The sequence below is a fragment of the Lissotriton vulgaris genome, chromosome 9 (genome assembly GCF_964263255.1).
Source record: "Lissotriton vulgaris chromosome 9, aLisVul1.2, whole genome shotgun sequence".
Taxonomy (NCBI): domain Eukaryota; kingdom Metazoa; phylum Chordata; class Amphibia; order Caudata; family Salamandridae; genus Lissotriton; species Lissotriton vulgaris.
This window is the reverse complement of record NC_141697.1, coordinates 497,150,712-497,176,919: the sequence shown is the minus strand read 5'-3', so window position 1 is coordinate 497,176,919 and position 26,208 is coordinate 497,150,712. Positions and strand designations below refer to the sequence as shown.

The 26,208-nt window shown below is 45.5% G+C and overlaps 1 protein-coding gene across 1 annotated transcript in view; it reads right to left on the bottom strand.

Annotated features, from left to right (window-relative positions):
- C9H14orf39 (chromosome 9 C14orf39 homolog) overlaps positions 1–26,208 on the bottom strand; it is a 1,344,786-nt gene that overhangs the window by 208,466 nt on the left and 1,110,112 nt on the right. Inside the window, exon 13 of the mRNA XM_086939475.1 lies at positions 14,843–14,907. Within this exon, the coding sequence (XP_086795601.1) occupies positions 14,843–14,907 (65 nt within the window). The remainder of the gene's footprint in view (positions 1–14,842; positions 14,908–26,208) is intronic.

The window sequence follows — 26,208 nt, the reverse complement described above, 5'->3', positions numbered from 1 at the left end:
CGTGGACTCCCACGCGCTGGTGACCGACAGTATTAATTACAAACACGAGTGGCAACTGCTCTTTAAGCTCAGCCACTTGGACCCAGATAATTTTATGTTTTATTGTGCTACCCTTGGAATCACGAAAATCATTCTGAATCCAAAAGAACAAGTTTTCATTGTAAGACTGGACACAGTAGTAAGAATCACTTACGATTAGTGTTGTCACACTAGGATCAGCGTACTCCAATGCAAGCATCAGAGCACGGGGCTCTGCTAACTGTGCGGTGCAGTCCCCTAGAGTCTGCGTGTGCACGACTCTGGACTTGAACTCATCATTCACCATGGCACCTACCACAATGGAGCATGCGGAAACGTAGGCGTGTTTATAACCATGCGCAACCAGCGCCGAACCATCAGTGTATATGATGCAATGGAAATCCTCCAAAGGCCCCATAGCTAAAGGTGCAGGATGAACAAACTCATATTGCAAAAACTCCTGCGACCGTAAGGAGGCGTAAAAAATGAACGTGACATCCGGAGACGTCAATGACGCAGCCCATTGTATCCACGAAGGGTGCAAAGCTTTAGAATTCGGTACACTGGCTTTCGTAACTGCCTCCAAAGCAGGACACGGGGTAACTACCAACATGCGTTTTTCCTGTGACAGAGCGCGTTCCTTTAGAATCGCCATCTGCACAGCCGTCAAAACTTTCTCCACAGTGAAAAATCGCATTTCAGCCGAAGTGTACAAGTGTGACTTGTAAGCAATAGGTACTGTATCTCCTTCGTTAAAAGTAAGGTATGTGAATTCCACCATCCCAGGGATGATTCTTATCGCCAGGTTGGTGTGATTATCACGAGCCAATAAGTATTTAGAAGCGAGCAGATCAGCCTGCAAAGACTGCAGTATAGCTGAGTGCTCAGGCAGCCAGTTCGATTTCGTAAAATTTGGTTGTATCAAAGCATACAAGGGTATGATACGCTGAGCATATTCCGGAATGAATGTCCTCACGAAATTCAAAAAGCCCAGCAAAGACTGTAACTTTTTCAGAGTTGTCGGAGCACGCAATTGTGCGCTTTTCTCAAGGAAGTGAGGAGCCAATCCACTACCTTCATTGTTAAGCTCGTAGCCCAGGAACAACACTGTGTACTCTGCAATGTGCGATTTTGCAAAGTTGAATTTGTAACCAAAGTCCGCAAAGCTACAAATTAAGCGGTCAACTCAACACAGATGCTCCCACAGTTCGTCATCCGTGAGATAAATGTCATCCACATATGAACAAGCATCTGGGTCAACTCTCTAAGAGAAGGACTATGTGGGCAGCAAACACTCCAGGACTATTCTTGCAGCCCATCAGTAAATGTTTGAAATGTTTTTGTACACCGCCGCAAGTAAAGGAGGTCCATTGGGAACTAAGACCATCCAAATGGTGGGCATAAAAATCAGTTGGAAATGTCAAGCGTGGTTTTAAACCGCTTACGCACAAGACTATCCACTAAAGCAGAGCCGTGAGTATTTTGTACTGCACAAGTACGGCAATGCGAGTTTAAATGCTGGTAATCCAATACCAAACGATATGAACCGTCAGGCTTGGTGACAGTAAAAAGAGGGTTATTCATAGGCGACACACAAGTTTCAATAACACCCTGATATTCTAATTGTTCAAGGATTTCCGCAAAGGAAGCTTTTGCTTTACGCTTTATGGGATATTGAGGTTGAGGCTGTGGCATAAACTGTAAAGGAATTTCGTGGTGCAGGGAAAATTTATCTCACCCAGTGTGTACGATACAGAGCCGGCGCAAGAGCCTTAGCCCACTCTTCTGCAAAATTCAGCACATGCTCCTTCGAGACTATGTGCGCAAAACTAGGGAAGATTACCTCCTCCCCTCTCGGAGCTGCGAGCACAAAAGGTGGGGGCCAGTCAGGCTCCGCTAACAAAATGTCATAGGTAGTCGTAAGATTCTCCCAAAATACCCCTTCTATAGTGCGTTGAATGTCACCCTCAATGAATGAGACAATTTCATAGATCCTGCCAGGGGGAGCTACTCTAGTGTCAGCTGTCTCAACAACAACATAACGGTCAGTCGCTGTCACCTTCAGTAGTGGACGCAGGGCCTCTCGCACTATGGTAATCTCCGCTGCGCTGTACAGCAAGGTCCGAGCCCATGTCTGATTCTGAAGCTGGGATCTCACTATCTGTGGCATATCTGTGTGCTGTTAAAGCAGCGACTTTCTTCTTCTGAAACTGGGGTCTTTTCGGTGTAGAATCGCCCTGCTTGCCTTTGCTGTCTTTCGGGCGTGGCTGGTCACGTCCTTATTGGCCACCCTGACCCCTGCCGCCTCCTCCACCCCTTATCGAAAGGGCCGATGTTTCCTGAAAAGAACGAGGAGAGCGTTGGTCAGGAACCTGAAAACGATCAGGTAACTTTATCCTTGCGCGATCGCGCAAGTCATAAACACGTTCTGTGGGCGCAGGCAATGGAGACACAGGACGAGACTCCTGTTTCTGCTGTTGCTGTTGTTTTCCCTGTTTCTGTTTTTTAGGCCAATTTTGTTTTTTGGACTTGGGCTGGTCGTCGCTTTGCGACTTCTGCCCTTGGGGTGTTTTTTTCTCTTTAGTAGAAAAAGGCTTGAGGCCCCTACTATTGCGGCCCACGGTTTTATAAGCCGCCACAATAATTTTCGCCAACTGTCTGGGTTTATCGGCATCGTGAACCACCTGCAAAGTATTGGTAACCTGAAAGTTCACCGCATCCCCCTTGACATTAGCAAGTATGAGATCGGAAACCACATCAAAGGATTCACAGAGGTGCATACCCAATTCAACCGCAGCCTCCGGTCCGTGGTCATCCTGAACACGTTTAAGGACCGTTCACAGGACAGTCATAGACCGAGTGCCGTAACACCTTGCGTAGACCGCCGCAAATGTTTTACCCCAGGTCTCACAGTCACCGATTTCGGGGGTCAAATTCTTTGGCAAGCTAATTGTCAGAATCCTGTGTTTTTCACCAGGAGATGTGTTAGGAAATACAGCTTCCAGCTGGTCAAACTTCTCGGCAAGCCAGAAAGGAAAATCATCCTGTTCCTGGGGACGCCTGCCCATCACAGCGTTGACCATAATGGGACTGAGCTTCATACCGCCCTGTCCGGCAGGAAGCGCCGCACCACCCAAGGCCCTGCCCGGGAGATTGCGGGTGATGTATTGCACTAACAACCTCATTACGCTAATTGCGACTACATGTAGTTTTCTTAACTCAGCAACTGAACATGCTCCATGTTGAGGATGTGGGGTAAACCCAGCCAAAACAGGCCAGGTAGCGCCTGGGATGGACAAAGGACCCAACCTCGGAGCTGCTAACGGATGGGGTAGGGTGCCATAAAACCAAACTCGATGCTGCCAAGTATCAATAGGAACCTCCTGTGCCCTATACGGAGTATATTCATTCGGCACAACAGTGGGAGTGTACGTATGGAACATACCAGAAGTACCATCCACAGCTGGGAAGGTCACCCACGAATAAAAAAATTTGTATGAGTAAGCTGCTTCCCCACTCACCGACATTATGACCGCCATGCCATCCACGGGAACATTATAATTTTGCAAATGATTGCGTACCGCAATGCGACTATGCTGCGGAATGTCCACAGCGGTCATAGTGACACAAAAAGGTAAAGGTACAAAGTCAACCCTGTAGCACAACTGGGTAGTAATTCAAGGAAACCGTTTTGAAGGATTCAAGCTTGAAAAGACCTATACTAATATAAGTAGGTTTATCCGACACCACCGTTAACCGGAGACAGTAGTGAAGGGGTTAAGGACTGAAATGATGTACGACTCAAGTAACACGCTAAAAGGCCACCAACGATCGGGCGCCATGTTGCAGGGATTCCGTGCTCAGACAGAACTGTGCATAGAGGCTTGGAACCTCAGTGATTTAGGGTGTACCAAAACTCACCTTAGTGCCCAAAAATCCCCTACCAGACTAGCAATCAGTGTCTCATTGGTCATCATAAACTCCCAATGCTTAGACAAACCAGAACATGAACTTAGTACACCTCAGGTAACATGGAACACATGAATACTCTTTTGTTATACAATCATTTCAATCCAGAACAAGGAGTAAAAGAGGACACGTGCATATTTGAAATGTTTATTCACTAATGCAGTGCTCACAAGCGCAGTATCTTAGCTAATACAAGCAAACATATTATAAGAAACAAAGTAATCAGCATAGTCACTAGTCCATAGAACACAAACGGTGCATGCATAGTATTATGCTAAAATGAATCGGGTTTAACAAAACCTAATTCTCACCCTCCCTAGCTAGTATATTATATTATATCTAAGACGGTCTCTTGTGGGTTTTAGCAGAGCGGCCCCATACCTCAAGATCCTAGTGGTAAAGGATCACATCATCAGCAACCAGCTCTCTGCATGCGAAGCACCATCAAGTGTGTGTTATGCTCTTGTGCAGAGCAATATAAAACGCGCTTAAAGTCAGAATTTGGCTGCAGCTGCATGTATGTTATGTCTAGGGACGTGCGAAGATCAGTGCTCATAACAACTACTGTGTTGAGATATCCTTGAAGGTTTCAGTACTCACTGTACAGACACAACTTGCCAAGCAAGGCTGATATCAGTGTAACAACATATTATTCTCGTATGAACCAAAAACATTTTACTAGGCTCAAAGCTAAAGCAGCAGATGTGTATCGTGTGCAAAAAGCAGCAGAAAGGAGAAATGGCGTTTAAACTCACAAAAAGCTCATGCTAACTTAACACAGTAATCTGGTTACATCTATCCATATATCAACGGAGGTCGTACCGGAGGGTAGACCTTCTTCAAGCCCTGCAGAAAGTCTTTAACAGCTTGTAATTGGAAGAAAGAAGGATGAGAAGGTGAGCACCTATAAGCCGTTAAAGCTGCTAAATGCACATTAATGGAATTAAACTTCAGCCCTGCTTTTGCCAGATACAGTAGGTAAGGGAGAATGACCTCTTCCTGACCCTTGATAGGATGACAATTGTTCTGCATACACCTCATGTAAAAACGCTTCCACTTGCATGCATAGGAATTTCTCATGGAAGGACGTCGTTCTTCTTTCAAAATGGACATGCAGTCCTGCGGTAGTCCTAGGTGGCCGCATTATATGACCTCAGGAGCCATGCTGCCAAGTTCAGTGGAGGAAGGTTGGGATGATGAATCCTCCCGTTCTTCTTGGGTAGCAGGTCCGGCCTGCACGGCAGCTTCCTGTGAGGACACTCCGACAGATGTAGAAGGTCCGGGTACCACCATTGTCTCGGTCAGTCTGGGGCAAGGAGAATCATCCTCGTGTACAAATGAGCTAGCTTGTTCACCTCCTTTGGGATCAGTGTAAGGGGTGGAAAGGCGTACACAAATGCCCCTGAGCAGTCTATCAAAGGGCATTCCCTTTGGATCCTGGACGGTAGAACCGTGAGGCGAAGTCTTGGCATTTGGTGTTTTCGTTGTCTGCGAAGAGGTCTATGGTGGGACGACCCCATGACTGGAAAATGTCTTCTACGACCTCCTCGTTGAGAACCAAGTCCTCCTTGTCATCGAAATTACGGCTGAGAGCGTCCGCTCTCACGTTCTGCTCTCCTGGCAGATGGACTGCTGCGACTGACAGATTCTGAGCCAGGAGCCAATGCCATAGATTCTGAGCCTCCAGGGAAAGGGTACGTGAGCGTGTTCCCCCCTGCTTGTTCAAGTAGTACATTGTGGTGGTATTGTCCATTTGTACTAACACTGATGTTGCCTCAATCGAGGGTAGCAAAGCTTTGAGGGCTAGATGGACTGCCCTCAACTCCAACATGTTGATGTGGAAGGAGCGCTCTTTGACAGACCACTGATCTTGAGTCTGAAGACGTCCCATGTGGGCCCTCAAACCTTGTAGCAAGGCATCTGTGATCAGTGTCTGGACAGGAGGAGGCTGATGGAACGGAATTCCGACTTGTAGATTTTGAATCTTCATCCACCAAGGTATGGACTCTCAAGCCGCGCTTGACAAAGTTATTTTGTCGTCCCAGTGAGCTGACTGCTGGTCCCACTTGCCCTCCAGATTCTGCTGAAGAGGACACATTCGTAGTCATGCATTTGGGACTAGAAACATGAAGGATGCCATCGACCCTAGCACCGGCAACTTCTTGCTGTGCAGAACCAGTTGAAATTTCTGAATGATGGAACACTATCTCTCCTCCGAAAGAAACACTTTTCCTAGCTTGGAGTCTAACAGAGCTCCTAAGAAATGTATTTTCTGTCTTGGTTGTGGGACTGATTTGCTGAAGTTCACTTGGAGTCCTAGATGGCAACATATTTCGATGCAGCTCAGGAAATGGGATCTTATGCTGTCCGGAAAAGGACCCTTCAACAGCCAGTTGTCCAAGTACGGGTACATGAAGACACCCCTGCGGCAGAGAGCGGCAGTCACCACCGCTATGCACTTCATGAACACTCTGGGGGCTGACTTCAACCCAAATGGTAGGACTTTGAATTGATAATGAGCGGATCCTACCCGGAAACGCAGGAATTGCCTGTGATGCTGAGAAATCGGAACGTGGAAGTATGAATCTTGCAGATCCAACAAACACATCCAATCCCTCTGCCTGAGATGTGGATATATTTGATGAAGCGCCAACATGCAAAACTTTTCCTTCTTTATGTGTGGGTTGATTGTCCGCAAGTCCAGAATGGGTCTGTACTCTGCTTTTGGCCCTTTTTATTGACCAGAAAGTATCTGGAGTATACTCCCTTCTCTCTCTGAGATATTGGTACTCTCTCGATGGCTGATTTTTTGAGAAGGGTGGCCACCTCTTATTACAGGAGTTTCAACTGGTGACTTGATGTTGGCATTGGAGGGATTGAAGGAGGACGATGTTGAAAACGGTTTGTTAGAGGGGATAACACTAAAACCTTAAATTTATTGGTTGAGCGAAGACTGCATTGTTCTGGGCTTTGGCTGCTTATTGATAGATCAGAATGTCTTCCAGTTAATTTAGTGCCATATATACGACCCGTTTTTGCATGTGAAAACGGGTTTGCGAACCCGTTTGCACATGCAAAAACATATTGGGCCATGTACATAGCCTATTTAGTGTGTCACAATTTTTGGGGGACTCAGTAAATAGGTTTTGCGACTCGCTATTTGGAAGGGGCGTTCCTTTCCAAATAGCGAGTCTCAAAACAATGTACTAATGTTTTACGACCGCAATTGCAGTCGCAAAACACTTGCATTTACCACCTACTTCAAGTAGGTGGTAAACTCCAGAGAGGCATCCTGGCCAAATTTGCCTCCTTTAAGGTCAAGGAACTGGTGCTCCGAAAATCTCAAGACAGAGAGCTGGTAGACTACCAGGGAGCAACTTGCTCTCTTTTCCAAGATGTCGCCCAGGCCACGCTGATGTGGCACCAACAATTTTGGCTGATCACATCTACCCTGAGGGAGCGCCACATTAAATATAGGTGGACATACCCATTCAATCTTGCCTTTTCCCTCAATAACAAACAGCAGCATTTTACGGAGGTGGAGGGGGCGGCGACCCTCCTTGATCTGGGGAGAGTGTTGCCACAAAGAGAGGCATCACCGTAAAAAGCACTCAATGATCACCCCCTGGCCAGGGAGCTCCTGGGCCTTGACAAACTCCTAAAAAAGCAAACAAGAAGTCGCTGTGATGAGAATACATAAGCATCTGCCCTCGTATGCATGTTATAAGATTACTCCTCTCAAACTGCAGAAGTGCTCATTTTCCTGAACAGATTTAAAGTGCAGTGGAGCTATCCCCGGGGTGCTTGGAAGCCCTTAGGGAGAGGAAATTGGTGACAGAGGGGTCTCCGCCTTTCTGCTATTGTTGCAAATCAGGGTACACCAGCTGACAATCGCTGCTTAGCTGTCTGGAGCAGAGATGGGAACATTCCAGAGCTAAGGTCTCCGAAAGCAATCTCATGGGGCTCTGGGTATGGGAGTGGTCTTCCTCCAGTAGCCTTCCAAAGATGAAGTCCAACTGGACTCTGCAGAATCCTGAAAAGTTCATGTTTTTTGTTAATTTAATAGGGGGATCACAGGGGAGGGGGTGGGGGATCCCCGCTACTGCATTCGACAGGACGAAGGGGCAGATGGGGGGTAAACTAATGTGGTGGAATGATAGGGGCCTTAACTCCCCTAATAAAAGGCAATGCTTTTGGAAATTTCTAGGGGACCAGGGTCCACAACTTTTGGCCGAGACTCATCTTAAAAAGGGAGAGGAATTAAGGCTGAATCATAGGCACTACCCAACGACATATCCAGCCCCCAGTTCCTGGAAACAAAACGGAGTTGCCCTGTTGTTCCACTCCTCCACTCACTTTCACCTAGAGGCCTCAAAAAGCGACAAGGAGGGGATATTTATTATGGTTAGCGGGCTGTTGTTGGGGTCGGCCCTGCATGATTCCCGCAGACTACGCACCTAATACAGGAAAGGCTGATTTTATATCTGCCTTTCTCGCCTCCCTGGCGGGATTTGCCTCAGGGGAAATTATTCTCATGTGAGATTTTAATCTCATCTGGGACTCACAGATGGACACCACACACTCACAGAGAGCCGGGGGGTGTTTAGCAGGACACTGACACTGTCTCTACAACAACTGGGGCTGCTAGACATCTGGAGGGTACTCAATCCCACCATGCAGGACTATTCTTTCTTTTCACATGCCCACAGGCCGTATTCAAGGATAGACCATATTTTTGTTAGTCATTCACTCTAACATGTGTGCACAGCCTCCCTCATCCTCCCCATAACCATCTAGGACCATGCTCCCCTGACTTTGCATATTAAATTGGCCAACCCCACATTCCAAATTGACTAGATGGTATTTCTCAGACGTATTGTGCAGGGACAGATTACAGTAAAGCTATTAGCGATTTTGTCACAGCTAATGACCTCGCAGACACATCCCCAGCAAACAATTGGGATGCCTTCAGGGTATATATAAGGGGACATTGCATTGCCCTTGTAAGCTCCCTGAGGAAATTCCAGATGAAAGAACGTTTGGAGTTAGAACAAGAGCTGCTCAAGGAGGAAAAAACACACACGGACATGCCTTTGGGATCAGCCCTCAGAAAAGTCAGGGCCCTCAGGTGGATATTGAATGCCATCTATACTGATAGAGCTGAAAAGACTATCCTGAGACTGCAGGATCACAGTTACAAGGGGAAAGATAAGGTAGGCTCCCTCTTGGCAAGGCATCTACAGGTTAAACAGGAAAAGGACTATGTGAAGCAAATCATTGACAGGAATGGAGTCATTCATACCAGCGAAGAGTGGAAGGCAGTAGCATTCCATGACTTCTACAGCACTCAATACCAGGCTGAATCACCCCTAGTGACAGACCAGACACAATACTTAGATGCTCTAGAGTTTCCTCAGGTCCCGGCACCAGCTAATGAGGTGTTGGGCTGCAGCATATCCCAAGAAGAAGTTCAGGCAGTCATTGATTGCCTTAAACAACATAAAGCCCCGGGCCCAGAAGGGTTTAAGGCGGAGCTCTATCAAAATTTTGCTGCCTAATTTGCTCCTCAGCTTACTACTCTTTTCAATGATATTGCGACGGGCCAAGTGGTGTCCCCCTCCATGGGGGAAGCCCTGATCTTGATAATCCCGAAAGTGGGTAAGGACCTATTGCTCTGTTAAATCTTGATGCAACAATGTATTAAAACTAGATTAGAGAGAGTCCAACCCACTCTTGTTCACCCCGGCCAATCAGGGTTTATTAAAGGGCACCAGACCCACGACAATCTCCGAAGGGTATTTCGCCCAGAAGAAACGGATAGCTGCAGCCCTTTTGCACTCGATGCATAGAAAGCCTTTGACCGAGTTGACTGGGCTTTCTCTGTGTCAATTTCGGTTCTGTTAGTCCTACCTGGGGATGGTGAGGGCCAAATATAGTACCACAAGATCCAGGGTTTTAGTGAACAGGTGGCCTCTGAATTTTTTAACTCAACTAGGGGTACCAGACAGGGCTGACCCCTCTCCCTGATGCTCTTCGCCCTTAGCATCGAGCCTTTTACAGCAATGGTGAGAGAGAAGTTGAGGATTAGTGGAATTAGGTTTGGCTCAGATCACCACAAAATGTTATTGTTTGCAGACAATGTCCTCCTGCTGATAACCAACTCAGTTGTCTCCCTGCCCGAAATACAACAGGAACTAGGGCAGTTTGAAAAGGTTTCAGGCTTCAAGGTTAACCTTTCTAAATCTCTCATATTAAATTTAACGCTGCCCCCAGAGGTGCGAGGAATGGTAGAGGAAACGTCCTCCCCCTGTTACATGGACAACTTAAAACTGACTTTAAAAAGTGGAGCGCCACATACATTTCCTGGATCGGTCAAATTAACGCAGTAAAGATGAACAAGGTTCCCCATGTTCTTTATCTCTTCCAGGGGCTACCTATCCCCCCTGAGAAGGGGTTATTTAAGGAGTTGAGATCCATGATCGCTAATTTCATCTGGTAGGGTCTAAGAGCACGTCACCCGCACCTCCTCCTGAAGTGGCCGCGACTCAAGGGAGGTCTTGCTCTCCCGGATTTCATACTATATTACAGAGCGGGTACGGGGTGAATGGTCACTTAGGGAATCGGGGAAACTATGGCTCCACATAGACAGACAGATGACAGGTAGAACCATTTGGGCCCTGCCGTGGAGACAGAGGGCTGGCAGGTCGGCCAACGCCTATCTGAGCATACACAAAGCAATTACCCTCCAGGTATGGGACACGGTGACCAAAATTCTACCATTGACCATGTTTACATCCCCCTACACCCCCATTCATTTTAGCACTGCCTTCAACCCATCGCTAAGAGAAAGGCCTTTTGATCATTGGAGAGAGGGAGGATGCCTCGTGATCTCGGACCTCGTCACCAAGGGGAAGATAGGATCCTTCGCCCACTGCATAACCAACTTCCTGCTTCTACAAACTGAAGGCTTCCATTATGCGCAGTTAGTACATTGGGTCCAGCAGCCAGAGATTCAACAGGCGGCCACCAGGCAACTACTCCCGTTGGAAAAAATAAGTCCAAACTGGCAATGCAGGGAGGGGGTACATCTCCTTTCTTTATAAAATTTTGCTTACACTCAGCCCGCAGCGGTCACTGTGCCACAAAACATTTTGGGAGGGCATTCTACAGAACCCGCCTTCCGACAAGCACTGGGAGTCCCTATACAAAGAAATTACGAAAAACAACCACTCCATGTTCCTGAGGGAGGCCCACTATAAAACTATGCATGACTGGAACCTTTACCCACAGAAGCTACACTCAATTTTACCTGACACGTCCGGTCGCTGCTGGAGGGTTTGCGGCCTTCTGGGGGATTTTAAACATATATGGTGGGATTGCCCCGCTATACAACCCTTATGGACGGAAATATTATCCCAGATCAGGCTAATATTGGGATACCTGACTAGGGACTCCATGGAACATATACTTCTGGGAGTTTGCAACCCAATTCTCAAGTATCAGAACCAATGAGAACTTTCCATCATGTGGCTGTGTCTGGGTGCGGCCAAGAAAGCACTGGAAGCAGCCTGGAAGAAACCGGAGGCACCCTCGCTTACACATTGGCACACCCGGCTGTGGCGTGCACTCGGACATTGCGGGGTACTTCAGTAAGGGCTTCAAATATGTTTGGAGCCCTCTAGTAAGCTGACTGTCGGAGGGGCATCCACTACCTGCATGCGGTCCAAGACTGAGGGCATTACATCTCTTCCTGATATAGTGGGGGGCTCCTCCTGCCTGAAGCTGGGGCCCTGGGTTTTCCTCCACTCCCACGTGGGCCCTCGCATGCAGGTCACGGGGGCTCCCTTCAAGACCCCCCTCCACATACTAGAACATACGCTTATGTGCCACCCTGGGTTTGGTTGGTTTTAACCATTTCTTTTCATTACCAATTGGTTTTTGTTCTTTTACTTATGGTGGCGTTCAAATAGATCATGCACTCCTCCTGTACTGATGTTATTATGTTTTCATTCAGAGTCTGCACAAGGTTCTCCTCTCAGAAAATGCTCGTAGGGGCAGTCCGAAACTTGTCATTAAACAGTGCTTATACTATAGCTATCTAATGCATGGATTATGCTGCTGTGAAGACGGACTGAATGCAATATGGTTTCTATGAAATGTTTGTAACCTTTGCATAAAATTCAATAAACAGATTTTGACAACATTATTTTTAAATAAGACCTCAACTTGTGATTTTTTTTGTTATATTATGTAGATTTGTTAAGCCTACTTGTCACCCACAAGGTTATCCAGGCCATGAGCATGTGAATAGGACAAGCCAAAATCCGGCTGTGTCTTTGATGTGGTATAAATGAAAAAGTCAGGTCTTCAACTTCTTGTGGAATTCGAGAAGCAAAGAGAAGGTCCTGATGTATTGGGGGAGGTCATTTCAGGTCTTGGCAGCAATGAATGACAATTCAAGACCTCAGGCTCTATTTCTGTTGACGTGCGGAGTGCATACGAGTGACGCTGAGCTCAATTGTCTCTGGTTGGTTAGTAGAAGTGTAGGCGGAGGTTGAGGTAGGTATTTTCTATGTTGTTAAGAGCTTTGAATGCATGGGTGAGAAGCATGAACTGACACATTTATGGATGGGGCCAATGGAGCTTGCTGAGGTGAGGAGAGATGTGGTAGCTGCGAGGTTGTTTGGGGATGAGTCTGGTGGTGGCGTTCTGCATGGTCTGGAGTCTGCATGAGGTGGGCTGGGAATTCAGAGCAGAGTGCATTGCTGTAGTCTAGTCTGCTCATAATGAGGGCTTGTGTGACAGTAGGTCTGGTGGAGCCGCTTGAAGATCTAATGCAGCATGCATAGGAAGCGGAAACATGAGGAGGTGAAGCGTTGTTCTGCGATACTACGGTGAGTTTGTTGTACAGGAGGAATCCTATGTTTCTGGCATAATCTGATGTGATAGGCGTGGGTCCTAGTTCCGTAGGCCACAAAGAGGAATCTCTTTGTGAGATCAATATATTCATCTTCTCTGTGCCATTTTACCTCTGTCAGATATATGGATTTTTAGTTGAGATGGGTGAGAGGCCTACTCAAGTAATAAACACCATCTTTGTTAGGGTGACACACAAGAGTCACTAAAAAAACCTGTATATAACCCTCTGGTGGCTTGGCACAAAAGCAGTCTGGCTTAACTCAGAAGCAATGTGTAAAGTATTTATTTAGCACAGAAACAGTAATAAAGTGAACACACAATGAGAGGAAAATCATAAACCAATTTAATAAATAAATAAATAATATTTTAATACATAAAATGACACCAAAATTCCAACAATCCAGTAGGTAGAAAAGATTAACGAATTTTAAAACTTTGAGGTAAAAATAGCCCCAAAAAGTACAATGGTCACTCACGTTATCCGTTCACACGGGACTGTGTCAGTCAAAAGTTCAGATCAACCACGATGGAGCATAGGTTGAATACAAGGACCCGGTTAATTGCGGGGAAGAATTTACTGTCTGCCACAGTCCAAGTCCACAGAAGGAGCCTTAGTTGGAGCTTTTCACTGGTGGGAGCCAAGAGATTATTGTTGTTGGCGCGAACAGCAGGTTGCCCCTGAAGCTTAGCATTGGTTGGAGATGCCGGCAGTTGCTGCTGACACGAAGAGTCTGTTTGTGGTTACGAGAACCCAGAAGGTCTAGCTTTTTACCTTTAGCTCAATCTGCACAGTTTTGTAGTAGGAGGAGTACACTCTGAGGCCAGCCGAGGGTCAAGGACCTTATGGACCTTATGGAGCACATGGGAATCATGAATCACTCTAGCAGACTCCCTTTAGCAGATAGAAATCTCGTAGATGGCCCTGTCCCCTTTCTCCACCACTCTTCAAATGCTCCTGGATCACTGCTCATTGGGGGATGAAGTCCCCATGGATGCAGAGGCCAGCAGCCGGGCTTAGGCAGGTACAGTTGCTGGACAGCTGGGCAATTGGAGGCAAGCCCTCTGGAAGCTTGTTGAGTCCTGTGGCTCAACCAGGAGGTAAGATCACTGACCCTTGAAGTCACTTTTGGGATTCCTGGGTTCAAGGAAAGCAGGTCCAGTCTTCCATCTACAGACACCTGGACAGTACTCCTACCGTTTCCCCTTTTCTTTATTCTTCAGTTTTATGTGATTTGGCTGAGTCTGAGTCCCAAATTGGCTGCCAATAATTCCTGGTTAAAGTGTTGGCAGCCAATCAGATCCCCGCATGAGATTGGTTGGATTTGGGGAGGGTCCGGAACCCTAGATATATAAATTTGGTGTACCTTTAATATTTCGAAAACTACTGAATGGATTTACACCAAATAACACAAGAACTCTTTCTGGAGCAAGAGGTAGCCTTCTGCTAAATTTGTTGTAATTCTGTCCAGCATTTTAGGCCGTAGCACATTCCTAAATCTTGGCAGGAAACTTCATGGAGAAAGCGCGTTTTGACAAAACCAAAATTGATTTTTCTATGGAAACTAGGCCCTTACTATAACAACCTACTGACAACCGCCAGTAGACAATATACATATATATATATACATGTGTAAAGGCTTCTGATATATTGTTATTATACTTTACAACTGATATTCCCGATTGACATGCCCTTTTGTCAATTGCTGACCTGTGCAGCTTAAATTTAATGTGATCTTTGTACATCTGTTCCATAGACATCAAAGTAAGAGCTGATGATACTGAGAAAATATAATCTGCAGGTGAAAGTCAGTATATTGACTGAAGAGATTGCTCTGCCTAGTTATATAGCCTACAGGTAGGAGAAGAGGTGTGTTTCTATTGACAGCGAGCCTCCTCTTGAAAAAGAAGAGAGGAGTAAGAATATATTTGCCCTTACCTGAGAAGCATAAGCAGAATCTTTTGAGTCGCCTGCGCTTTTATTATTTTCAGTTTCTGCGATTCCTACAAATGCAAATTGATAAATATCAGAAAAAAACTATTTCACTTCATCACAGTACACAGCTGAAAACTGAACAAATAAAACAGTAGACTATATTTGTGGGAAGCTGCTGTAGAACCTGTGGCCACTGGGGAAAAGAGATGTGCTCCTTCCTGGCCGAGACTTACTATGGGTTAGAAGTTTGCTTAAACTCACCACCCCCCTTTGCACCTCTAAACTCTCTACTGAGCAATACTGTGTAATATCTTTAACTCAAGAATTAATTGTCTTAACATAGATTGAGGCTAAGTCACATATTATGAACACATAAATATCTTCCTTTTATAACCTGTTTTACTTTATAGGACCTTCAATGCCACAGACTTTACCACTATTGAACAATAAATGATGACTCTGATCAAGCAGCCAGCCACTCAGCTCTATATGTGGTAAAACGTTTTGTATTCACTTTCACATAAACTGTCAACGGTGATAGCACCACAAGCTCAACCTTTCAATTTAACCATCAACCCTTTTAGGCAACCTTTATTCACTAAGCTATTTGCCTGCTTAATAGGTGAGCAAATCGATATTGTCTTACACTCACAGACACTTGCATTCATCACCTTCTACTAAGGTGAGAGCCTGACCTCTTTCAAATATTCCCCTCCCATTTCTTGGAGACATAAAATCCATGATTCGAAAATCAGGCAATTGGGGACCAGCTGAGAAGCTACCTCCTATCTATCTCTGTGTTCATCATGGCTTCTAGTTTTCAGCTTCAGAGGCTAGTTGTATTACTTGTGGCTGAAGGAATGTTGGAAGTCAAGAATGGAAGCCATGACCCAGCAGTTAGTGTTCTGTTATTGGGGCTCCTCAGCCCAGCCCGGTGGCCTTCCAGATGCATGCAGGTTGCAACCTTCATTGAACACCCGATAAGGCAAGCAATGTTGGGCAGACAACAGAGGGACCAGAGGTTTGGGGCTTAAGAGAACGTGTCCCCTACCCTTTGCAGCAAATTGTGTGGCTGTGCTTGAGGTTGTGGATAAAGTGCGCCTTTGTTGGAAAGAGGATTGAGCACTACTTCTCCATGCCATGCATGGTGGAATGAGAGGTATGATACATGAGTAGGGCTGTCTTTAGTGTTGTGTCGATGGTGCCTGGTGCAACAGTGTTTTTTGGTGCCCCTCCCAGAACTCCTTTTCCTCTAATTCCCTCACTACCACTCTCCAACGGTGCCACTCCCCTCTCCATAACTCCTCTCTGACATACATTTAATTTTTTTAACGCACTACTCCTAGTTCACTCAGACTCATTTTTGTTATCTGCATGGTACACTTTCTTTGCAGCAGGCTCATTATTCCTCTGCACTACTTTATGATGAGTTAAAACTGCCACTAGCCAAAATTAGGATCTCTCACCAGCAGTAACATTAATCACCAGATCTATCTTGGCATTGTTATTGTTTCCTGAAAACTACTGGATGCACAAAGAAGTTCACCTACTTTTAAACCTATGTTATTTTTTATAGGCAGCTCACCCACCAAACTCTTCCAAACCCCCACCAAAGTCGGGGCCAGGTGAGGCTACACTGTTGCATCACCATAAAGCTGGCCTGTGCATGAGCAAGGGTGCATGAATAAAAGGCGATAGCTACTATCGGAAGCATTTGAAGTTTTCTTCATTTGCAGAATCCTCGGTTAATGAAGCTTATTGGAGGCACTGCCCAAGCCTGTTGGATTCCCTGGCAGGTCTGTCCTTTTTTTGTACACAAAAAGGTCTAACCAAGTTTTATCGCTAACTGGTGGTTGGGTGACTCCAAAGTCACATGACATAATACATTTCACTGTTCATTAGCTAGGGAAATATGTGGGAGTGGAGAGTTTCACATCTAGTTGTGGTTGGATAGAAGCACAAGCTCCAGCAAAGGACACTCCATTGCCAAAGGATGCCGGCCTCACAATGTGCTTGCTTACTTTTTCCATTATAGCTAGTGAGCTTACAGAAAAAAGCAAGGAATCAGCACTACGGATTGGAAGGACATTTGCAAAGAGTTCTGTTAAGCATATTTATTCTGCAAATTTAGGACCAGAAGCACAAAGCACTGGTCACAAAAATATTGGTCACAATTACAAACCGACCTATGTAAAAATAAGTCGGATCGCAAAATATTGATTCTTAGTGGGTCGCAGTTTGACATACCTCATGAATATTAATGAGGTACGGCCCAAATTGTGACCCACTAGGAATGGTCACCATCACAAGGATGGTTCCCTACTGAGGTGAGCGGACCATTGAGTCAGTGATTGCTTTTACATAAGGCTTTTAAAAAAAAAATACAGCCCGTTATCCTTCCGTTTGCGAATGGCTAATCACTACATTTTTGTAATCGGTAAAGTTTAAATGTTTTCTTACTGAATTTTCAGTTGCAAAATATTAATGCATACCAATTTGATTTGAAGTTTGGAAGAGAAACCCTGAACACGCCCCTTCCCAATACCAAATCGGTATTTAGTTGCAAACCTAAATTGTGAATCAGTAACTTGTTACCAAATCACAATTTAGTTTTGTACGTAAGAAAATACCTTTTTGCAGTCACAAATGGCCCGATTCTGTGAATTGAACCCTTTGCAACCACAAGAAGGCTAAGTACATCTGGTCGCTATTTGTAGCTACTTTCTCTAATTCCCACTTATGTAAAAAAAAAATAGACAAGCACTGACAAAGCCACTAGGGCTGGTTTTAACCCCTTCGATGCTGATGATGGAGCAGTACCGTTATCAGCATCGGTTGGGCTGTGCTGACGACAGAACCGCTCTGTCATGAGCACAGCCCCTGGGGGAGCACTGGCGCTCCCCCCTGAGGCATCGATCTTGCCCCCACAAACAGGGATGGAAGCGGAAGAGTTTCCGCTGCCACCCGAGCCTCCCCACGCTTCCCCAAGACGTCAGCGCGCACAGCGAGCGCCGACGTCATCAGGAAGCGCTGAACGCGCTGGAAACCATTTGTTTCCAGCGCGTCCAGGGAGAGGAGTTAGGTTTGGGCCTCTCATGGGGCGGGGGGGGGGCATTTCTTTGTGCCTTGAGGCAACGGGGGGGAGGAAACAGTGTTTCCTCTCCCCTGATGTCCCAATGCAGGGCATTCCTGGTGCACGATCGCATACAGCGACGCGATCGTGCACCAGGAATGCCCCCACTAGACACCAGGGATGCTTTTTTTAGTGAAAAAGAAGAGACCTCTTGGGCAAGGGTCGCTTCCTGGGGGGCATATATTAATTCTGACTTTTCTGCCCTCCCCCCCCCCCCCCCCCCCTGGACCCAGGGGAGGCAGAAAAGCCCACTAGAGCCAGGGATTATTCAGTTATCAAAATCGGAATTGACCCCTTGGACAAGGCTCGCTTCCTTGGGCCTTAATATAGAAATAAGTAGGGCAGATTGGTTTATTTGTGTGGCCTTTCTGCCCCCGAGGGGGGCAGAAAACCCCACTAGACACCAGGGAATTCATTTTTTTTTTTTTAAGTGGAAGCGACCCCGAGTGGGCTGGGTATGCTCAGACGTGAGTCCCAGGCTCTCCACATCACTGGAGTCAAGCTATCCAGGCTGAAGAAGGCTGATAGCCAGAAACCAGTCCTTGGATGCTTGATTCCGGTCTAGGAAAGACATGGCTTGGTAGTTCGGGCTGGACTGTTCCCATGAGGCACAGGGTCAAGGCTGATTTGCATATAGCCACTGTCTGACCTAGGGTGGTGTGGAGTGCAAAAAAACGATGGATTTAGGCCCAGATCTTTGTACTTGGGTGAATGTAAGACATTGTTCTGCATTCTGTCCATCAACTGTGTTTTTTGCCCTTGGGCAAGGGTTGCTTCCTTGGGCCTTAATATATAAATAAGTAGATTCCGCCCCTCTGGGGGCAGAATGTTTTTTTTTTACCTGTCTGCCCCCAGGGGCGGGCAAAAAACCCTACTAGACACCAGGGAATTCATTTGATTTTTAAATGGAAGCGACCCCTTGGGCAAGGGTCGCTTCCAGGGGCCTAATTTATTTCAAAATCATATTCTGCCCCCCCGGGGACAGATAGCCTGATTTTCTGGTGTGTCTGGCCCGGTGGGGGGGGCAGAAAAGCCCACTAGAACCAGGGAATTGTTTTTTTTTAATTGGAAGCGACCAGTTGCTTCCATGGGCCATATATTTTGTTTAAGTATATTATGCCACCCCTCCCGGGAGCCGATCGGTTTGTTTATTTGGCGTTTCTGCTCCCAGGGGAAGGCAGAAAACCCCACTAGACACAAGGGAGTGTTTTAAATTTGAAATGGAAGCGACCCCTTTGGCAAGGGTCACTTCCTGATGGGCCAAAGTAATGTAAGACTCCCCCCCCCCCCCTTGGGGACAGATTAACTATATTTTTTGCATTTCCTGCTGGGGGGAGTGGCAGAAAAGCCCACTAGTGCCAGGGATTTAAAAATAAATAAATTGGTTGCTTCCAGGGGACATATATTTGTTTATGTGTATTTAGCCCTTTTATTTGGCCTTTCTGCCCCCATTTATGTAGTGACATAGCCTGTTATAATGTGTATTGTTTTTATTTCTTGTGAATTGTAATGTTTTATTTCCCCCTTTTTTGTTATAGTTCAATCCTTTTGCTCTTTAGACTGTTGCAGGTTGCGGTTTTGTTACTGGTGGTTCTGCTGTTTGTGTAGTTGCATGTGTTTGGTAAGAGATTTTCTTGTACAATTGCAATGTAAATGTGTTTTTTGCAAAGTGTGTAATAATACCAGTATGTTTGGTTTCTGTTTTTTGAGTGTCTAAAAAATGTTTTGCGTTTGTGCTTGATGTGTATTTTGTTTTCTGTAGATTAATTGTTTTTTTCTTCTTTCTAGTGGGATATAGTTGACTATTTGCTGTGTCTTTGCAGAGTAGGTGCTGGTGAGTGTAGCTGTCCCTTGTAAGTGAATTGTATAGTTTTTGAGTATATAGATCTTGGTGATAAAGGCACACTTTTTTTACTTACTTTGCACAGTGTTGGTTGTTGACTTGTTTCTGCAGTCTCCTTTCTTAGTAAGGATAACGGCTAGCTGCCGGATTACAGCTCAGCAGGTTGTTGGAATGCTTTTTGATTCTTCCTCTGACCATGGTCCAGAGACTGACTCTGATTCCAAGGCAGAGGTGGGAGGGGAAGATTCAGGCAGTGAGTTTTCTCTCCACATGGCATCATCCAATAAAGAAGATACTCTCAGTGCAGATGAGGCTACTCTTGGTGCGGATGAAGTTCCTGTGTTAGAGGAGGACATTTATGTGCCGTCAAGTACCCACAAAAGGCAAACATTTTGAGGCAACATCTACATTGCCTATCAAAAAATGTTTTGTGCCCTTGCCGGTCGTGGGTACTTGGGCCTCCCACACAAGTGAGACACCATTTTTATTGGGAGACCTGGGGGAATGCTGGGTGGTAGGAAATTTGTGTGAGCCCGGTGATGCGACACTTTCCCACACAAAAAATGTGTGAAAAAACTTTTTTCAGCTAAAATTGAGGTTTGCAAAGAATTCTGGGTAATGGAACGTTGGGGGATCCAAGCAAGCCATACCTCCTTTGAAGCCCCCAGGTGTCTACTTTTCAAAAATGTGTGGGGTTGGTGGGTTTCCATAGATGGCCGTCTAGCACGAGGCCAAAAACCCAGGTGACCCCCCCCTTGCAAAAGCAGGTGGGTTTGAGATAGGCAATTTTGATGTCGCCTCACTACGTTTTGGGCCCTTGTCTGTCATGGGTACTTGCGCCTCCCACACAAGTGAGGCACCATTTTTTTAAGGAGACCTGGGGGAATGCTGGGTGGTAGGAAATTTGTGTGAGCCCGGTGATGCCACACTTTCCCACACAAAAATGTGTGAAAAACAGTTCTTTTTCAGCTAAAATAGAGGTTTGCAAAGGATTCTGCGTAAGGTAACGTTGGGGGATCCACACAAGCCATACCTCCTTTGAAGCCCCTGGGTGTCTACTTTTCAGAAATGTGTGGGCTTGATGGGTTTCCCTAGATGGCCATCGAGCACGGGGCCAAAGACCCAGGTGACCCCCCTTGCAAAGACAGGTGGTTTTGAGATAGGCAATTTTGATGTCGCCTCACTATAAGTTTTGGGCCCTTGCCTGTCGCGGGTACTTGCGCCTCCCAGACAAGTGAGGCACTATTTTTATCACAAGACCTGGGAGAACGCTGGATGGTAGGAAATTTCTGTGAGCCCGGTGATGTCACACTTTCCAACACAAAAATGTGTGAAAAGAACTGATTTTTTCAGCTAAAATTGAGGTTTGCAAGGGATTCTGGGTAAGGGGACGTTGGGGGATCCACGCAAGCCATACCTCTTTGGAAGCCCCTGGGGGTCTACTTTTCAGAAATATGTGGGCTTGGTAGGTTTCCCTAGATGCCTGTCGCGGGTACTTGCACCTCCCACACAAGTGAGGCACTATTTTTATCAGAAGACCTGGGGGATGGATGGTAGGAAATGTGTCTGAGTCCGGTGATGCCACACTTTACCACATGAAAATGTGTGAAAAAAAAAATTTCCACCTATAATTGAGGTTTGCAAGGGATTATGGGTAAGGAAACGTTAGGGGATCCATGCAAGCCATACCTCCTTGGAAGCCCGCGGGTGTCTACTTTCCAGAAATGTTTGGGTTTGGTAGGTTTCCCCTGGTGCCAGCAGAGCTAGGGTTCACAAATTACAGCTTGACACTTTGCCAGAAAAGGGTCATTTTTCACTGCGAAATTGAGGTGTGGCCACGTTGCGTTTTTCGCAGTTTCCTGTTGCAGGCACTAGGCCAAACCACACAAGTGGGGAACCATTTTTCTCAGAAGACTTTGAGGAACGCGGGACGGGTGGAAATTTGTGGATCTACGTGGATTCCAGAACTTTTCACCACAGAAATGTGAGGAAAATGTGTTTTTTTTGTCAATTGTTTAGGTTTGCAAGGGATTCTGGGTAACAGAACTTGGTGAGAGGCAGTCTGGTCACCCCATCCTGGATTTCCCTGGGTGCTTAGTTTTCAAAAATGTATAGGTTTGTTAGGTTTCCCTAGGTGCCGGCAGAGCTAGGGTTCAAAAACTACAGCTAGGCACTTTTCCAAAAAAGGGACATTTTTCACTGCTAAATTGAGGTGTGAACACGTTGCGTTTTGCACCGTTTCCTGTCACAGGCACTAGGCCGACCCAAACAAGTGGGGGACCATTTTTCTTGGAAGACTTTGGGGAACGCGGGGTAAAAGGAAATTTGTTAATACACGCAGATTCCAGAACTTTCCACCAAAGAAATGTGGAGAACATTTGTTTTTTTTTTTTACAATTTCTTAGGTTTGAAAGGGTTTCTGGGTAACAGAACCTGGTGGGAGGCAGTCAACTACCCCCATCTTGGATTTCCCTGGGTGTCTAGTTTTTAAAAATGTATAGGTTGGCTAGGTTTCCCTTGCTGCCGGCAGAGCTAAGGTTCAAAAACTACAGCTAGGCACTTTGTGAAAAAAGGGTAATTTTTCACTACAAAATTGAGGTGCGACCATGTTGCATTTTGCGCCGTTTCCTGTCGCAGGCACTAAGCTGACCCACACAAGTGGGGTACCATTTTTCTCGGTAGACTTTGGGGAATGCAGGGTGGAAGGAAATTTGTGGAGACAAGCAGATTCCAGAACTTTCCACCACAGAAATGTGGAGAAAATGTGTTTTTTATGACAATTGTTTAGGTTTGCAAGGGTTTCTGGGTAACAGAACCTGGTGGGAGGCAGTCAATTCACCCCATCCTGGATTTCCCTGGGTGCTTAGTTTTCCAAAATGTATAGGTTTGCTAGGTTTCCCTAGGTGCCGGAAGAGCTAGGGTTCAAAAACTACAGCTAGGCACTTTTCTAAAAAAGGGTCATTTTTCACTGCGAAATTGAGGTGCGACCATGTTGCGTTTTGCGCCATTTTGTGTTGCAGGCACTAGGACAACCCACACAAGTGAGGTACTATTTTTCTCAGAAGACTTTGGGGAATGTAGGGTGGAAGGAAATTTGTGGATCCACGCAGATCCAAAACTTTCCACCACAGAAATGTGTGGAAAATGTGGTTTTTTTTGTAAATGTTGTAGATTTGCAAGGGATTCTGGGTAATTGAACTTGGTGGGAGGAAGTCAAGTCACCCCATCCTGGATTCCCCTGCGTGTCTAGTTCTCAAAAATATATAGGTTTGCTAGGTTTCCCTAGGTGCTGGCAGAGCTAGGGTTAAAAAACTACAGCTAGGCACTTTGCCAAAAAAGGGACATTTTTCACTGCTAAATTGAGGTGTGCCCACGTTGCGTTTTGTGCTGTTTCCTGTCGCAGGCACTAAGCCAACCCACACAATGGGGTACCATTTTTCTTGGAAGTCTTTGGGCAATGCAGGGTAAAAGGAAATTTGTGCATACACGCAGATTACAGAACTTTCCAACACAGAAATGTGGAGAAAATGTGTTTTTTTGGACAATTGTTTAGGTTTGCAAGGGTTTATGGGTAACAGACCTGGTGGGAGGCAGTCAAATCACCCCATCCTGGATTCCCGTGAGTGTCTAGTATTAAAAAATGTATAGGTTGGATAGGTTTCCCTCGGTGCTGACAGAGCTACTGTTCAAAAACTACAGCAAGGCACTTTGCCAAAAAAGGGTAATTTTTCACTGCGAAATTGAGGTGTGACCACGTTGTGTTTTGCGCCGTTTCCTGTCACAGGCAATAGGCCGACCCACACAAGTGGGGGACCATTTTTCTCGTAAGACTTTGGGGAACGCGGGCTGGAAGAAAATTTGTTGATACACGCAGAATCCAGAACTTTCCACCACAGAAATGTGGAGAAAATGTGTTTTTTTAACAATTTCTTAGGTTTGCAAGGGTTTCTGGGTAACAGAACCTGGTGGGAGGCAGTCAAGTCCCCCCATCTTGGATTCCCCTGGGTGTCTAGTTTTTAAAAATGTATAGCGTGGCTAAGTTTCATTAGGTGCTGGCAGAGCTAGGGTTCAAAAACTACAGCTAGACACTTTGCCAAAAAAGGGTCATTTTTCACTGCGAAATTAAGGTGCTACCAAGTAGCGTTTTGCGCCGTTTCCTTTCGCATGCACTAGGCCCTCCCACACAAGTGAGTTACCATTTTTCTCAGAAGACTTCGAGGAACGCGGGGTGGGTGGAAATTTGTGGATTTACGCAGATTCCAGAACTTTCCACCACAGAAATGTGGAGAAAATGTGTTTTTTTGACAATTTCCTAGGTTTGCAAGGGTTTCTGGGTAACAGAACCTAGTGGGAGGCAGTGAAGTCACCCCATCCTAGATTCCCCTTGGTGTCTAGTATTCAAAAATGTATAGGTTTGCTAGGTTTCCCTAGGTGCTGGCAGAGCTAGGGTTCGAAAACTACAGCTAGGCACTTTGCAAAAAAGGGTCATTTTTCACTGTGAAATTGAGGTGCGACCACGTTGCGTTTTGCGCCATTTCCTGTCGCAGGCACTAGGCCGACCCACATAAGTGAGGTACCATTTTTCTCAGAACACTTTGGGAAACGCGGGGTGGGTAGAAATTTGTGGATCCACGCAGATTCCAGAACTTTCTACCACAGAAATGTGGGACAAATGTGTTTTTTTGGACAATTTGTTAGGTTTGCAAGGGATTCTGTGTAACAGAAACTGGTGGGAGCCAGTAAAGTCACCCGATCCTGGATTCCCCTAGGTGTATAGTTTTCATAAATATATAGGGTTGCTAGGTTTCCCCTGGTGCCAGCAGAGCTAGGGTACAAAAACTACAGCTATGCACTTTGCCAAAAAGGGTCCTTTTTCACTGCGAGATTGAGGTGTGACCACATTGCGTTGTGCGTCGTTTCCTGTCACGGGCACTGGGCCAACCCACACAAGTGAGGTACTGTTTTTCTTGTAAGACTTTGGGGAACGCAGGGTGGGTATAAATGTGTGGATCCACGCAGATTCCAAAACTTCCCACCACAGAAATTTGGGGAAATGTGGCTTTCTTGACATTTATTTAGGTTTGCAAGGGATTCTGGGAACAGAACATAGTGGCAGGCAGTCAAATCACCCCATTCTGGATTCCCCTGGGTGTCTAGTTTTCAGAAATGTATGGGTTTGCTAGGTTTCCCTAGGTGCCGGCAGAGCTAGGGTTAAAAAACAACAGCTACACACTTCGCAAAAAAAGGGTAACTTTTCATTGTGAAAATGTGGTGTGTTCACGTTGGGTTTTGAGCCCTTTCCGGTCATGCACACTATGCCTACCCACACAAGTGAGGTACTATTTTTATCAGGAGACTTAGGGTAATTCATATTTGTAAAGCAACTGTTATTACCTGTTGCGTTGTGATGCATTTCTGCCTTCCAAATGAAAGACATTGTGTAAAAAAGAAGTCATTCTGTAAAATTACCAATAATTCTCATGCTAGTATGAGTATTCCCAATTTTGAAAATGTGCAAATAGGTACTGTTTCTAAACTCTATAATTTGTACCCATTTCCGAAATACATAGGTGTCTTTCATACCGATTTGCCAACACTGTGTAAAAAATGTTGGTTCTCTGCCAAAAGACTGTCATTCCCTAAAAGCTTGGAAAATTGTGATTTCAGCCCCATAAACCATTGCTTGATAACATTTGCAGGGAAAAACCCTGAGGCTTTCATTTGTAGCCCGTTTTTCTGAAAAAAAATAAAATGTTATTGTATTTTGGCTAAATTCTGGGACCCCTCCGAGGGAATCCTCAAATCCTGGGTAACTTTAGAATCCCCATGATGTTGGAAGAAAAGGACGCAAAATTGGCACGGATATCTTATGTGGTCAAAAAGTTACATGGGCCTAAGCGCACACTACCCCACATAGCCAAAAAAAGGCTTAGCACATGAGGGGAAAAGGCCTAGCAGCGAAGGGGTTAATGGGCTAACACATGCAAAAACAGTCATGCAGAAATGCTGTTTGAAGCATTAGTCTTTGACCAAAAATAACCAGTTAGCGTTTGGCAATGTGCATCCTTTGCATTTTCTAAGTAGCTCTTTATGAATTTTAACAAGGTGAAGTTAAATGCGAAATCAAAAAGACAGAAACCACAGAGATCCGTCAAATATACTTATCAGTGATTATTAAAGAAATTGTTTTAAAATTAATTAATACCGATGAAGGTACTTGTTGTGAATGACATCATTAAGGCAGGTACAGTTAAATGAAAAACAACTAAATCGAAGGTTAAACTAATAAGTTTAAATTGATTACTAAGAATATTTCAATCAAATGGAAATATTTTTATTATAGGGGATGTAACGTTTTTGCTACAGCTCACAATATTTGTACGCTACTGCTGT